Source organism: Macaca fascicularis, chromosome 20 (assembly GCF_037993035.2).
Source record: "Macaca fascicularis isolate 582-1 chromosome 20, T2T-MFA8v1.1".
In the NCBI taxonomy this organism is placed as follows: Eukaryota; Metazoa; Chordata; class Mammalia; order Primates; family Cercopithecidae; genus Macaca; species Macaca fascicularis.
This window is the reverse complement of record NC_088394.1, coordinates 24,242,381-24,259,229: the sequence shown is the minus strand read 5'-3', so window position 1 is coordinate 24,259,229 and position 16,849 is coordinate 24,242,381. Positions and strand designations below refer to the sequence as shown.

The window sequence follows — 16,849 nt, the reverse complement described above, 5'->3', positions numbered from 1 at the left end:
AAAGTACAGTCACGCACCGAGCTCATTTCCTCCTTTGGTTGCCCAGCAAAGGCAGTAATGCCGCATGAGCTGCTCCAGCAGCTCCATTTCATCCAGAAATTCAAGTGATTCTATCCTGTGGGAAGAATTAAAATAGAACAATCCCAGGGTCTGCATTGAAAAGGAAGATCATGGCCCATAGTTACGGATATGAAAAAATGTTCACGATAGGTTAAGTGGAAAGAAGGCGGCTATAAAATAGTAATTATGATGTGGCTCCACTTTAAATCTTTTCACTGAAAAGAAACAAAGTCAAAACAAAGTCAAAACACAAATGACAAACTAGAAACATATATTTGCAATTCAAGTGGCAAAGGGTTGAGTTCCTTATTATATAAAGAGCTGTTAAACTTCAGTAAGAAAAACTAGTGGTAACTGGAGGAGACAGGCAGAGTAAATTGAAGCAGATTGATACCGTCAAAACAGGACACTACGCAGCCATTTTAAAAAATGGGGTAGGTCCATACGTATTAATATGCAATAACCTCCAAGACATATCATGGAATTTAAAAAGCAAGTTGTGTGATTTAAAAAGCAAGTAATGTGCACAGTACACCACTCTCCATGTAAAGAAAAAGTGAGACAAATTTGTCTGTATATGTACAGACTTTTGGAAAATACAGAAGAAACCAGAAATGGTACTTGTCTCTTGAGAGAGAAGGGAGTAGACCAGCAGTGAGGAGGGTTGCTTTTACTCTATACTACTTTATTCTGGCTTTATAAAAAATTATATGCATGTATGACTTTTCCAAAAAAGCCTTGTAAATCTAAACTTTTAAATATACATACACAGGTTCGGTGAAGCGCCTCATGCCTGTAATCCCAGCACTTTGGAAGGCCATGGTGGGTGGATCTCCTGAGGTCAGAGTTTGAGACCAGCCTGGCCAACATGGTGAAACCCCATCTCTACCAAAAATACACAAATTAGCCTGGCGTGGTGGTGCCCACCTGTAGTCACAGCTATTCGGAGGCTGAGGCAGGAGAATTGCTTGAACCTGGGAGGCAGAAGTTGCAGTGAGCAGAGATCACACCACTGCACTCCAGCCTGGTAACAGAGCGAGACTCAGTCTCAAAAAAAATAAATAAATAAAATAAAATAAATAAATATATACACACAGAGAGAAATATGCACAAACACATGGAAACAGCTTCTTTAAAAAGTTTCTGTTTGCCAGGAGCAGTGGCTTACGCCTCTAATGCCAGAGCTTTGGGAGGCCAAGATGGGAGAATCACTTGAGGCCCGGAGTTTGAGACCAGCCTAGGCAATATAGCAATACTCCATCTCTATCAAAAAAAAAAAAAGTTTATGTCAAAATATGTACACACTATGGAGGAAAAGTCAGGCATTTTCAAAAAGTATACAGAATAAAATAAAAAAAGAAACAGGATCCATATTCCTACTATTCACAATAGCCACTGCTAACATCGAGTCCTGCCACTTGCCCAGGCCTTGTCTGTTATATGCACGTATGCACAGGTGTGAACACATGTGCATGTCTGTGCATGTTTCTGTATTTGTGAGTTCATTCCCATCTTGGTATGCAGGTCTCAGGACCACATCTGAAGAAAGAATGACTACACATTAACTAATGTGGTTGCTTCCCAAGTCATTCTACCAGGAGACATCCAAAGCAGATCTGATACCAAGTTCTAGAAAAATCCATCACCATACTGAAGGCTCCAAGACAGTTATTACCAAGTACAGCTATCAGGAGACACTACTAATTATTAAGCTGTTCACTAGAAAGAGTGCTCCCAAGGGCAGGAATGTCTTTTGTCCTATTTTGATCATTGCTGTAACCCTGGTGCTTAGAAAAGTGCCAGGTACACAGCAGACACTCAGCATTTGTTCAATGAATAGCCTCGCCTTAGGCTTCCTATTATACTCCACAGTTTCTGGCGAAAGCAGATACAAACTACGTGGCATTCACAGAGCTGGACAGGCTGTTCGGCCTGGCATAGATAGACAAAGGCCTTCCAATCTCCTTACCCACCACCCCCACGAGGGTTACACGTTGCTGTCTACAGAAGTCCTGGAAACATGAGACAAATGACTTCCTGGAGGCAAGAGTTTCCTTGTGGTTGATGCTAGTCATAGGCTCCTTTCTGGGCATCTAGAAGCAGTCCCAGAGCAAACCCGTGTCAGGGGTGTTCAAAACAGTCGTCTTGACATATAGCAAATGAAAACCAGCCTGTGGAGAAGGATGCTTCCAGAAGAATCCAGGAAGCACTGACCTGATCACGTGGAGACAGCACTTTCTCAAACCCTCCAGGCTTTCATGGCCAATTATTCACGTACATATTTGGGAAAAACAGTGATACGTCTAAATGTTAAGAAGTTATATGGAAAAGCAAAGCCAAAAATTCTTCTCATGATCTTGTAAGAGACCAAAGGCTATTGATCTTAGGTCTCCAAAGACAAGAAGAAAGCAGGAATCAGGAAGCACAGAGTGATTACAAAAAAAAGAGCTGAAGTGCGCACTAGGGCTGTACATAGATGCACAACGGTGATGTTCTCTCCAGTGTTGTTTATAACAGGGAAATGAAAACAAGATGAATAAACAAGACACTGCAACTAAATGCCTAGCTACAGACATTTTTAATTATTTAAAAATTATTATCAATATACTATATCCACATATCAACATAAATACTATGTACCCTATTTTTTTTTTTTTCCGAGACAGAGTTTCGCTCTTGTTACCCAGGCTGGAGTGCAATGGCGTGACCTCGGCTCACTGCAACCTCTGCCTCCCGGGTTCAAGCAATTCTCCTGCCTCAGCCTCCCAAGTAGCTGGGATTACAGGCGCCCACCACCACGCCCGGCTAATTTTTTGTATTTTTAGTAGAGACACGGTTTCACCATGTTGGCCAGGCTGGTCTCGAACTCCTAACTTCAGGTGATCTACCTGCCTTGGGCTCCCAAAGTGCTGGGATTACAGGCATGAGCTACCACGCATGGCCCTTTGTACCCTTAAATGGGATATGGCAACCCTCAATATTTTGATATGTAAAGGCAAATACAATCTATTGTTTTCAAAAAGGATGGTGGTTTACAGACCAGTATGTGTAGTATGAATCCATGGATTAAAAAAATAGAAATCTATGTATTAATAAATATTTATCTTTCTATCTAGGAAAAGAATATTCCCCAATATGTTAAGAACTGCTACCTCCCAAGTGTGACTACAGAGGGGACAACTACTTTATACTTCATGCACTTTATAATGCTTGAGGAACTTTTTAGAACCACAAGCATAGATTTCCTTTATAATGGGGAGAAAAGTCCATTTAAAAACCCTCCAGCCCCTTATACGTCCTTGAGCAACGTCGTTTTCCTCCCTCTCCAAAGTTATGTAAAATTTCCACTGCCAAGGTTGCTCTGGGAGTTTTCCAGGTGTAACTGCTTGTTTCAACTAAAATAATCAGTTTGGGCATAAGCCCTATCTCAGCTAATAGCTAATGAGTTACTTTCAAGCTGCTATCAGTGTTTAACTTGTTTCAAAATAGGTCTAGTTAGGGTCTTTTTTTTTTGAGAAGCAGTCTTGCTCTGTCACCCAGGCTGGATACTGTGGCACAACCTCAGATCACTGCAACCTCCGCCTCCTGGATTCAAGTAACTCTCCTGCCTTGGCCTCCTTAGTAGCTGGGATTACAGGCCTGTGCCACCACACCTGGCTAACTTTTGCATTTTTATTTATTTTATTTTTTGGAGACAGAGTTTCGCTCTTTCACCCGGGCTGGAGTGAAGTGGCATGATCTCAGCTCACTGCAACCTCCGCCCCCGCCCCCGGGTTCAAGCGATTCTCCTGCCTCAGCCTCCCGAGTAGCTGGGATTACAAATGCGTGCCACCCTGCTTGGCTAATTTTTGTATTTTTAGTAGAGACGGGGTTTCACCATATTGGCCAGGCTGGTCTCGAACTCCTGACCTCAAGTGATCTGCACACCTATGCCTCCCAAAGTGCTGGGATTACAAGTGTGAGTCACCGTGCCTGGCCTTGTGTTTTTTTTTTTTTTTTTAAATGAAATCTCCACATATTGTTCTGTTTTTCTGCATTAAAGAATAGAGGCAATCATGCCTTCAGTTCACAATGAATGCCCATCAAGCTGACGCTCACCAACCCCATACCTGCTCACTTCAGCTCGAGGTAACCTGTTGTACAACTCCATCATGTCGACGGCCGATGCTGTTTCCCACCCATTCGACAGGAGCCGTTCTTTCTAAAACGTGCAACGAAGAGAAATGGAGAACTAGAGAACTACCAGGCACTGGCTTACAAATCTGAGACACTATTTTGTTTTAAAGAGACAAGGTCTCACTCTGTTGCCCAGGCTGAAGTGCAGTGGTGTGATCACAGCTCACTGCAGCCGTGACCTACTAGGCTCAAGCGATTCCTCCCCCTTCAGCTGCCCAAGGTGCTGGGATCAGAGGTGTGAGCCAGTGTGCCAGGCACTGAGACGCTCTTAAGCACACCAGACCTCCTCTGAGCTGACTCCTTTCTCAAAAGCACATCCTAGACCCTAATATCTTCTTTTTACTTTCCAACTTTCCATACTGAACAAGCATTGTTATAATGGGGAGAAATTCACTAAAGTACTTCCAAAGAGAAATAAAGGAAGAACTTTTCTATGAGTGACAGTTTTTTAAAGCATTCTAATGGTTATGTGACAAAAGACATGTAAAAATGAACCTATTTATTTATTTATTTTTTAATTTACTTATTTATTTTGAGACAGAGGCTCACTCTGTTGCCCAGGCTGGAGTGCAGTAGCTTGATTTCGGCTCACTGCAACCTCCATCTCCCAGGTTCAAGCAAATCTCCTGCCTCAGCCTCCCGAGTAGCTGGGATTACAGGCGTGTGCCACCACGCCCGGCTAATTTTTGTATTTTTAGTAGAGATGGGGTTTCACCATATTGGCCAGGCTGGTCTGGAACTCCTGAACTGAGGTGATCTGCCTGCCTCAGTATCCCAAAGTGCTGGGATTACAGGTGTGAGCCACCACACCCACCCAAAAAAATGAACCTATTTATATGGGGGCAGGGGTGGGAGTTGTTTTGAGAAAAAATAAATGACTTTTTTAAAGGAAGGGGGCATTACTATAGAGTCAAAGAGGTTTAAGGGACATATCAATCATCTACAAAGTGTGGACAACGTTTAAATCCTGATTCAAACACATCAACTATAAAAAAAAGGTTTTTTTAAAATAACTGGGGAAATTGAACATGAACTGGGCATTAAACGCTATGAAGGAGTTGTCAGCTTGTGAGGTATGATCTGTGAAATGGTGTCATCATCATCCTGGGAGAAGCAAGTCCTTATTGGTAGGTGATTCACATGCGTATTTAGGGGTGAAATCATGTGCTGTCCGGGATTTGCCTGAAAATATTCCAACATCAACAAAAAAATTGTGGGAGAATACAGGAAATAATACTGATAAAATAAGTAATACTGAAGTTAGGTGATGGGACGTGTGTTTTTATTTTACCATTCCCTCTACCTTTTTGTTGAAAATTTGCATAATACAAAGTCAAAATAATAGGGTGTAGGAAATGTAAATGTGTATTTTCTACACCAAGATGGCAAAGCAGGACTTGGTCTTCCCAGTATCATGAACTAGCGGCCCACATGGAGGCTCAGCAGCCTATGGTGGCAGGCACTGAACAGGGCTTCTCCATGATCGTATCTGCAAAGAAAGACCTTTATATATCTTGGTTGACTAACGGTCCAAATGGATGTCCCAGTCCCTGCTCTCTGACCTGTGACTCTAATGACTTGCAAGTCTCCACTCCCGCCAGGTCACACTGGCGTCTCCGCAGGTTTTCAATCATGATCTGCCCAAACCGATCACCCATGTTCACCTAGGAGGGAAAGAGAAGGTAAGACATTACTCTAAGGGTTTGTTAAATATGCAAAATAAAACATCATCATCCTATTTTTAAGCAGTAGAGGCTGACGTCTGATGAGGCACACCCAGCATAGGAAAACAACTGAGGGGCAGGCACCAGCACAGTGCTGGTGGGAGCATAAACTTGGGTAGCCCTGGAAGGGCAATTGGGCAGGATACACCCATTTTAAATGCTCAACCTGGCAGGGCGAGGTGGCTCACGCCTGTAATCCCAGCACTTTGGGAGGCCAAGGTGGGCAGATCACAAGGTCAGGAGATCGAGACCATCCTGGCTAACACGGTGAAACCCCTTCTCTACTAAAAATACAAAAAATTAGCCGGGCATGGTGGCGGGTGCCTGTAATCCCAGCTACTCAGGAGGCTGAGGCAGGAGAGAATGGCGTGAACCCGGGAGGCGGAGCTTGCAGTGAGCCGAGATTGTGTCACTGCACTCCAGCCTAGGCGACAGAGCGAGACTCCATCTCAAAAAATAAAAAATAAATGCTCAACCTGTGATCCACCAACTCCACCGAAAGCAATCTACCCTACAGACACACTTACACGTATCTGCTAAGATGCAAGAATGTTTATCACAGCATTAGGTAACATAGGAAGAATCTGGAAATAACTCCTGGCATGTCTGTATAACGAAATTATATATAGCCATGAAAACAAGAGAAGGAAGACAGATACAGACATGAAATGACCTCTAGGGTAAACTCTTGAAAAGTGAAGTAGAGAGGAATATGGATAGTATACGCCCATGTGTCTTCAAGGAAAAAAAGAATCTCTATGTACACAGAAAAATTCTGGAATGTGGCAGCCTTGCTTTCCAGATTAGAGGACCAAGGTCTGGGGCAAGAGAGAGATTTACTTTTCCTTGTCTACCCTGTTGTATTTTTAATTTTTGTACTCTGCATGTGGTATTACTTTTTGAATTACAAAAACTGATCTAAAAAACCTCAAATTATATATGAAAAACGCCAGGAAACAATATTAGTGTACACCATTGTATATACACTATCGCTTTTTCAAAAATTCACCACTTTCAGCCAGGCATGGTGGCCATGCCTGTAATCTCAGCACTTTGGGAGGCTGAAGCGAGTAGATCACTTGAGGTCAGGAGTTCAACACCAGCCTGGCCAACATGGTGAAACACCGTCCCTACTAAAAATACAAAAATCAGCCAGACACAGTGGCATGTGCCTGTAATCCCAGCTACTCAGGAGGTTGAGACAGGAGAATCACTTGCACCCGGGAGGCAGAGGTTGCAGTGAGCCAAGATTGTGCAACTGCACTCCAGTCTGGATGACAGACTCTTGCCTCAAAAAGAAAAAAGGACGGGTGCGGTGGCTGATGCCTGTAATCCCAGTACTTTGGGAGGCTGAAGCAGGCGGATCACTTGAGGCCAGGAGTTTGAGACCAGCCTGACCAACATGGTGAAACCCCATCTCTACTGAAAATGCAAAAATTAGCTGGGTGTGGTGGCAGGCAAGTATAATCCCAGCTACTAGGGAGGCTGAGGCAGGAGAATCGCTTAAACCTGCGAGTTGGAGGTTTCAGTGAGCCGAGATCGCACCACTGCATTCCAGGCTGGGCAACAAGAATGAAACTTCATCTCAGCGGCGGAAAATCCGCTTCACACGACAACACTGCTAGACAAGAACCAACACCATTTTGGTGGAGAGAAAGGAATGTGGCACTAATGATCACATGGCACTTCTTCATTCCAGATAGAAAGTGTTTGTCAGCACATACTCTGTCGTTTTATTGCCTGGGTTTGAATCTTTGTTGACATTTAAGAGCTTTGAGGCTGTGTGTAAACTACATAACTCTGTGCCTCAGTCTCCCCTTACCTATGGAATTAGAATAGTACTAGTATCTACTTGTGGCTAGCTGTGATAATTACATAAATTAATAGGCCAGGTGCAGTGGCTCACACCTGTAATCCCAGCACTTCGGGAGGCCGAGGTAGGCAGATCACTTGAGGTCAGGAGATCAAAAGCAGCCTGGCCAACATGGTGAAACCCCGTCTCTACTAAAAATACAAAATTAGCTGGGAATGGTGGCACACACCTGTAATCCCAGTTACTCAGGAGGCTGAGGCAGGACAATCACTTGAACCTGGGAGGTGGAGGTTGCAATGAGCCAAGATTGTGCTGGGTGACAGGGTAAGATTCCACCTCAAAAAATGAATAAATAAATAAATAAGTTAATATATGTAAAACTCATAGAATAGTCCCTGCTATATAGTAAGCAAAATCTAAGAATTTGCTACCACTGCTTTAGAATTATGATTGAAATTATTATCATCCATGTAGTTTTGTCATCTTAAACTACTAATTAGAAAACAAGCTAAGCATGGTGGCTGATGCTTGTAGTCCCAGGGCTTTGGGACGCTGGGGTAGGAGAACTGCTTGAGGCCAGAAGTTTGAGACCAGCCTGGACAACACAGCAAGATCCCGTCTCTACCAAAAAAAAAAAATTTAGCTGAGAATGGTGGTGTGCACCTACAGTCCTAACTAATGGGGAGACTAAGGTTGGGGGATCACTTGAGCCTGGAAGCTCAAGGCTGCAGTGAACTATGATAGCACCACTGCACTCCAGCCTGGGCGACAGAACAAGACCCTGTTTCTGGAAAAAAAAAAAAAAAAAAAAAAGGAAAAGTAAACAATGTAAGGCATGTGAGCAATTAATACATGTTTGTGAAGTGCTGATCATTTTGTGTTTGTTAGGAAATTACTGAATTAACTTAAATGTTCATTATGCACCAGGTGAGGGTGGCGAGTGGGAGCAGAACCGGTTGAGGGACAGCTGTGGACAACATTTTGAAAACTGGCATATTCCCAGGCTTGCTCCAAAGTGACAAGATCTCTGGTCAGAATTCACTGAATCCATCATCTCTCATATGATGTTGAATAAACACTTGTTCAACAAAATACACAAAGTAAGGAAAGTGAAAGCAGCAGCATAAATCCGAAACGTGGAGTATGGACAGTGGAATTTGTTTCCCCAGATGTGGTTATCCTGAAAGCAAAGATAGGTCCCCAGGATTTATTCACATCAAAAGAAAAGACCAGTGAGGCCACCTTCCATTACATCCATCCATCAGGACGGAAGACAGAGTCTGAGGAGCGCTCCCAACTAAAGAGAGGGAAGGATGCAAAATCAACCAATCAAGAACCATCTACACAGGAACCTGGGCAGGAAGGGACCTGGGGAGGAGGTTGAGAGACCAAGAGCTAGCCCTAGATCTGTCCATAATTACATGACACTGGGCAAGTCCCCTTATTGATCTTTTGTGTGATAAAATAAAAAAGAAAAGGAGATTTAAAAAAAAAAACTGACCAACCCGGGCAACATGGCAAAACCCTGTCTCTACAAAATAAATTTAAAAATTAACTGGGCGTGGTATGTGCACCTGTGATCTCAGCTACTTGGGAGGATGACCTGGCAGGATCATCTGAGCCCCAGGTCAAGGTTGCAGTGAGCCATGATCCCCACCACTGCACTCCAGCCTGGGTGATAAGAGTGAGACCCTACCTCAAACAAACAAATAAACAAAAAGCAATACACAATAAAAACAGTGAGCATGTATCAGTGCTTATCATGCGATAAGCCACTGACAGCATCTCAGGAATCTCCATAATAATCTGGAGAGCGGGTATCATACTTTTTGTTGTTGTTGTTGTTTTTTGTTTTTTTGAGATAGAGTCTCAAGTCTGTCACCCAGGCTGGAGTACAATGGTATAGTCTCAGCTAACTGCAACCTCTGCCTCCCTGGTTCAAGCGATTCTCCTGCCTCAGCCTCCCATGTAGCTGGGATTACAGGCATCTGCCACCATGCCTGGCTAATTTTTGTATTTTTAGTAGAGACAGGGTTTCACCATGTTGGCCAGGCTGGTCTTGAACTCCTGATCTCAGGTGATCTGCCCACATCGGCCTCCCCAAAGTGCTGGGATCACAGGCGTGAGCCACCGTGCCCAGCCAAGAGTGGGTATTATTTCTTTAAAAACAAAGAACGGGGGCTCAGAGAGAGCAAAAAATAGCTGATGCTTACTTACAGCTGGGCAACACTGTCAGTGCTTTTGGATACATTAACTCATTTACATCTCACAACAATGCTATGAAGTAGGGACTATTATTTTCAGATGAAGAAACAGGCACAGAGGGACAGCCGGGCATGGTGGCTCACGCCTGTAAGCCCGGCACTTTGGGTGGCTGAGGCAGGCAGATCACCTGAGGTCATGAGTTTGAGACCAGCCTGGCCAACATGGTGAAACCCCATCTCTACTAAAAACACAAAATTAGCCGGATGTGATGGTGCACACCTGTAATCCCAGCTATTTGGAAGGCTGAGGCAGGGGAATGGCTTGAACCTGGGAGGTGGAGGTTGCAGAGAGCCAAGATCGCGCCATTGCACTCCAGCCTGGGCAATAAGAGTGAAACTCTGGCAAAGAAAAGAAAGAAAAGGAAAAGAAAGGGAAAGGGAAAGGGAAAGAAAAGAAAAAAAAAGAAACAGGCACAGAGGGGTTATGTAACTTGCCCAGGTCACACAGCAGGAATGCCCACCTCTGGAGCATGGACTCCCAATCACTAAGCTGTGCTACCTAAGGTCACATAGCTGAGAGCACAAGCCAGGGCCAGGATTCAACCCAAGCTGGGCTATTCCAAAGCTCTAAAACAGAACTTTTTCTGCAATAAATCAGAAGAAGTAAACAGGCAGCTGGTAAATCATACACAGTCATCTTAGAAACTAGAATATTTTACATTAAAATCCTACATTTCCAGCTTCTTTCAAAAATCAGTAGTTCTGGCAGCTCTAGGCTCACATGCCTACATGATAACAACTGGCTGTAAATGGACAGTGGCCACTCCCGTGAGGTGGGACATTGGTGCTCCAGTTCACCACAGTCCCCAAACCCTACACTACTACACCTGGCTGACTTCCTCCACTGGTACCACCTGCCTGTCCCTGACAGCATCTGAGTTGCTACCCCGAAATGCTGGTAGCCAAAATCCCCTTCCTCATGTTCTATGACTCCACGGTACATGTAATGATAAAAATAAGAACTTGAAAGACTTTTGTAAAGGCTAAGACAGAAGTTCCAATAACTCTGGCTAAAAGTCTGCAGGAGGTCAAGGGGTCAGGAGTACTAAGATTGCTGGTTGATGAATAAAGGAGATATGTGAGAGGCTGGAGGAAGAAGGAAAAGGATAAGGGAAGTTATCCGAAGGGTGCTGGGAGAGGGAAACCACCACAGGGGTCCTGTACAGAATCCAATTCTCCTGTGCTTCCTTTTACCTGTTCGTAGTTTATGAACATGGCTGCCTCAAAACTGCTGGCTGCCCACTTCAGGAGGTTTGCAGACTGCTCTGGAGTCATGTAAACCAGCACACATTCAGCTATCAGGAGTGTTGGCAATCTTAAGAGAAGAAAAAAAGGCACATAAATTTGTTATCATCAAGTCAGGACCCTCTAATCATACTGCAGTGCTGGTGGGGCAGTCCATGCCCCAGGGAAATCAGAAGGCCTGAGCGAGCACAGCCCCAGTCAGGGCAGAAATACTTGGGGAATACCATCACAATCCGAGCTTTCTACTGTGAACAGGTGAGCAGTGAGCAATGATTTGGGTGGCAATGAAAACATGTTAAGCGTGTGTGGTGGACTGCAAAAACGGCTACAAGTTCTCCCCTGCTGCGCACTCACACCATGCCAACATAACACTGAGGCTTCTCCCATTTGAGAGGTGTTTATTCTTCTACCCCTGGAATCTAGGCTGGTCATGAAACTTTTGCTTTGGTCAACAGGACAGTAGCAAACATGATGCAAGCAGAAGTTTTAAAGTCACTTGCACATTGGTGCTTGCTCTCTTGCTGCACTTGGAAACCTGAAGGAACCCAAGCTAGCCTGCTATAGGAGGAGAAGGAACCATCTGAAGGAACCCAAGCTAGCCTGCTATAGGAGGAGAAGATCTGCGGAAGAGAAGGAGGCCTCCCAACTGACAGCCAGCCAGACCCTAGCTGGCCTGCCCACTATCCACATGATTGAACTCCAGGATATCAGCTAAACCCAACCCCAATCAGAACCATCCAGCTAAGCCCTGTCCAAACCGCAGAATAACCTCCAGCTAAGGAAGGCCAACCCAAACTGCAGAAGAACATCCAGCTAAGCCCAGCCTAAACTGCAGAACATCCAGCTAAGCCCAACAAGAAACTGGTTGAAAGAACATGGTATGCCCTACCCAATGGACTACTATGCAGCTCATAAGTATGATGTTTCAGGGACTGTGTTTATTGACACAAAAGCTATCCATGGTCCCCAGATTCAAGTGGCCTATCAGATGCTTCCCTGCACTTCTTCAAAGCAGATATCCCAGGAGTAACTAAACAGTCAAATGTCATTAGCTGTTTAATGTCTCTTTTCCTTACACAGCAATGTGTAAGCTGTTTTGTTCATGGCTCTATAGTGAGTACCGGTACCTCACAGAACCTCGATTATTTGCTAAATGAGTGAATAGACTAACAAACAAATGATTGTATGTGTACATATACACACATATATTTGATTTTTTTTTTTTTGAGACGGAGTCTCATTCTGTCACCAGGCTGGAGTGCAGTGGCGCAATCTCAGCTCACTGCAACTTCTGCCCCTTGAGTTCAAGCAATTCCCCTGCCTCAGCCTCCGAAGTAGCTGGGACTACAGGCACACACCACCACACCCAGCTAATTTTTGTATTTTTAGTAGAGACGACGTTTCTCCATGTTGGCCAGGATGGTCTCAATCTCTTGACCTCGTGATCTGCCTGTCTCAGCCTCCCAAAGTGCTGGGATTACAGGCGTGAGCCACCGTGCCCAGCCGATTCTTTTAAAAGTTCCAAAACTGGCTGGGTGCAATGGCACACACCTGTAATTCCAATACTTTGGGAGGCCAAGGCAGGCAGATTGCTTGGGCCCAGGAGTTCAAAGCAAGCCTGGGCAATATGGTGAAACCTTGTCTCTACAAAAATTAACTGGGTGTGGTGGTGCACGCCTGTGGTCCCAGCTACTCAGGAAGCTGAGGTGGGAGGATCACTTGAGCCTGGGAGATTCACGCTGCAGTAAGCACAGATCACGCCACTGCACTCCAGCCTGGGTGACAGAGTAAGACCCTGTCTCCAAACAAACAAAAAGTTCCAAAATTATACACATAGCATAATCACATTTTAAAGAAAAACATATATTTACAAATTTTGGGATAAAATTTATTAAGGTGGTTATCTCTAAGTATTGGGATTAGGAATTATTTTTATCTTCTCTTTGAGGAACCATCAAAATCATCAGCAACAATTAAAACTACAGAAATGAAGAGCTGGTTTGCTAGAGACTTCTTTGACAATTATCAACATTCTCAACCGCTAACACTTACAGGTGGGTTCTATTAGTATTCACATTCTCACTTTTTTTTTTTTTTTTTGAGATGGAGTCTTGCTCTGTCGTCTAGGCTGCAGTGCGATGTCGTGATCTTGGCTCACTGCAATCTCCACCTCCTGGGTTCAAATGATTCTCCTGCCTCAGCTTCCTGAGTAGCTGGGGTCCAGGCGTCCACCACCACGCCTAGCTAATTTTTTGTATTTTTAGTTGAGATGGGGCTTCAATATGCTGGCCACGCTGGTCTCAAACTCCTGACCTCAGGTGATCTGCCCACCTCGGCCTCCCAAAGTGCTGGGATTACAGGCATGAGACACCACGCCCAGCCTATAATTCACATTTTTCAGAAGAGGAAACAGATGCAGAGAAGTGAAGTTATCCAAGGTCATGGTCTAGTGCATGTTCCTGTCAGGATTCAAACCTGTGCAGCTGGACTCAGTTCCCAGACTCATGAACTACAAGGAACATTCTCCTTAGGCATATATGCAAGATCTTCTCAAGGGGACACCCACGAAAGTGGAACTGCTATATCCTATGGTACACATACTTACAATGTTACTCAATACTTTCAGATTGCTCCTCACAATGGTTGCACCAAGTTCACTTCCAGCAGTGGTGTATCATTCCCTATCCCCCATATCCTTGCCAACACTTGATACTGTCAGCTGTTACATTTTTGCCAACTTGGTGAGAGTAAAATAGAATTTCATCCGATTATCACTGATGCCCAATACCTGTTTCATATGATATTCAGTTTCTTCTTTGAACTGCCTGGTAATCTATCCTTTGCCCATTTTTCTATGAGGCTTTTAATGGTAGTTGTTCTTTATATATTCTGGACACCAATCTTTTCTTTATATGTCACAAACATGTTTCTATCCATACAATTATCTTCTCTCAAACTTTTATATGAAATTAGGCACCAATATTTTTACAAAGTAACACAGGTGATTCAGATGTAGAAACAGACTTGAAGAACAGTATTGCTTAAAAAATTTCAGAAAACTAGGCCAGGCGTGATGGCTTACAACTGTAATCTCAACACTTTGAGAGGCCAAGGCAGGCAGATCACCTGAGGTCAGGAGTTTGAGACCAGACTGACTACATGGAGAAACCCCATCTCTACTAAAAATACAAACTTAGCTGGGTGTGGTGGTGCATGCCTGTAATCCCAGCTATTTGGGAGGCTGAGGCAGGAGAATCACTTGAACCCGGGAGGTGGAGGTTGCGGTGAGCTGAGATTGTGCCACTGCATTCCAGCCTGGGCAACAAGAGCAAAATTCCACCTCAAAAAAAAAAAGATTTTTTTTCAGAAAACTAGGTAGCAATGAAATAAAACTTACAGAATAAAAAATAAGAACATGAGTATCATGCTGCACTTCCGACTGGCCTTGTCTCATAATTAGCATAAAATCACAAATGTAAAAGAGGTTTTAAAAAAAAATCTCACTGTGTATTCATGTTACATTTCTTTAGTTTCTCTTCCAGTTCAGACAGGTCTCGGAGATCGGCTCCAATAACGGCATATCTCTTTGAATCCAGTATGTGTCCATCTGCAAATGCAATCAGAGGCTATAATTTTAATGAATATGTCTTTTCCAAAGTTATAGTAGCCTTATGGTTTTTCCCTACTATAAAAATACACGCATCATTGTTAAAAAAAAAAAAATAGGTAAGAGGAGGGTAAAAATTATCCAAAATCGTATCTTCCAAAGATAACTATTCGTGTTTTGGTGTGTAACATTTCAGCATTTTGCCCTATGTGCTTAAGTTATTGCACACAACAAAAACACATTCTCCCTCTCATGCACATGGTGGGCACGCACGCACACACACACACACACACACCCTGAATAGAGAAAAGAAAATGGGACCACCCAATATGTGGTTTGAAAACTGCTTTTCCTACATAACAACAGCATCAGGGACATCCTTCTGTACAATGATTTCATAGCATTCCACTGACTGGATAAAACATAACTTATTTAGCCAATCCCTCACTATGAGATGTGGTATTCCTGAGTTTTCCCCATCTAGGCATTGCAAGCATCCTTGTATATACATCATGAAGCATCTGTCCAGTTATTTCTTTAAAGTACATAGTATGAGCAGAATTAAGAGATCAGAGGGTAGCCAGGCGTGGTGGCTCAAGCCTGTAATCCCAGCACTTTCGGAGGCCAAGCTGGGCAGATCACGAGGTCAGGAGATTGAGACCATCCTGGCTAACACAGTGAAACCCCGCCTCTACTAAAAATACAAAAAATAAAAATAAAAATTAGCCGGGTATGGTGGCAGGCGACCTATAGTCCCAGCTACTCTGGAGGCTGAGGCAGGAGAAGGGCATGAACCTGGGAGGTGGAGCTTGCAGTGAGCCGAGATTGCACCACTGCACTCCAGCCTGGGCAACGGAGAGACTCCATCTCAAAAAAAAAAAAAAAAAAAAAAAAAAAGAGATCAGATGGTAAGCCTATTTAAATATGGGGACCCATTAGCAGGCTGCTTTCTAAATGTTATGCCCATTTGTGTTATGTTTTAAAAAAGACAATTTATGTACTAATGTATTCACAAATAAAATGACAGCATTTGCTTTGAAAGACTCCAGCAGAGGTAGGATGAAATGATATCTATAGTGATCCTCAGGCTTCAGTGGTCATCAGAATCAGCTGGGTGGCTTGCTAAACCACAGACTGATAGGCTCCACCCCAAGTTTCTGATTCACTACATCTTCCACTAGCGGAAACTGACATTTCTAGCGGCTGGGCGCGGTGGCTCATGCCTGTAATCCCAACACTTTGGGAGGCCGAGGCGGGCAGATCGCGAGGTCAGGAGATCAAGACCATCCTGGCCAAGATGGTGAAACCCCATCTCTACTAAAAATACAAAAATTAGCTGGGTGTGGTGGCGCACACCTGTAATCCCAGCTACTTGGGAGGCTGAGGCAGAAGAATGGCTTGAACCTTGGAAGCGGAGGTTGCAGTGAGCCAAGATCATGCCACTGCACTCCAGCCTGGTGACAAAGCAAGACTCTGTCTCAAAAGAAAAAAAAAAATTTTACATTTCTAGTAAGTTCCCAGATGCTACTGATGCTTAGTCTGAGGACTTACACTCTTGGAATGACTGCTACAAATAAAATGAGACAGTTAAGTGATGGGTACATGGAGGTTCATGAACCTAGTCACAACGTATTTGCGTACACTTCACATTTTTTTAAATTAAAAGTTAAGGCCAGGCGCAGTGGCTCATGCCTGTAATCCCAGCACCTGGGGAGGCTGAGACGGGCTGATCACCTGAGGTCAGAAGTTCGAGATCAGCCTGGCCATCACGGCGAAATTCTGTCTCTACTAAAAATAAAAAAAAAATTACCCAGGTGCGGTGGTGCACACGCCTGTAATTCCAGCTACTCGGGAGGCTGAGGCAGGAGAATCAGTTGAACCTGGGAGGCGGAGGTTGCAATGAGCCAAGATTGTGCCACTGCACTCCAGCCTGGGCAACAGAGTGAGACTCCGTCTCAGA

General features: G+C 44.0%; 1 protein-coding gene across 9 annotated transcripts in view; it reads right to left on the bottom strand.

Annotated features, from left to right (window-relative positions):
* The window catches only part of LCMT1 (leucine carboxyl methyltransferase 1), a 79,033-nt gene that overhangs the window by 11,836 nt on the left and 50,348 nt on the right, over window positions 1–16,849 (bottom strand). For 4 of the 9 annotated variants that reach the window (XM_015442161.3, XM_015442159.4, XM_045382896.3 and 1 more), the window contains exons 6-10: window positions 14,787–14,889; window positions 11,232–11,352; window positions 5,799–5,900; window positions 4,170–4,261; window positions 18–115 (exon numbers count right to left, since the gene is read on the bottom strand). In XM_015442161.3, the coding sequence (XP_015297647.1) occupies window positions 18–115; window positions 4,170–4,261; window positions 5,799–5,900; window positions 11,232–11,352; window positions 14,787–14,889 (516 nt within the window). Of the gene's footprint in view, window positions 1–17; window positions 116–4,169; window positions 4,262–5,496; window positions 5,726–5,798; window positions 5,901–11,231; window positions 11,353–14,786; window positions 14,890–16,849 lie in introns of those variants that run through there. The other 5 variants (XR_006694887.2, XR_286871.5, XM_005591498.5 and 2 more) reach the window with 4 other exon arrangements.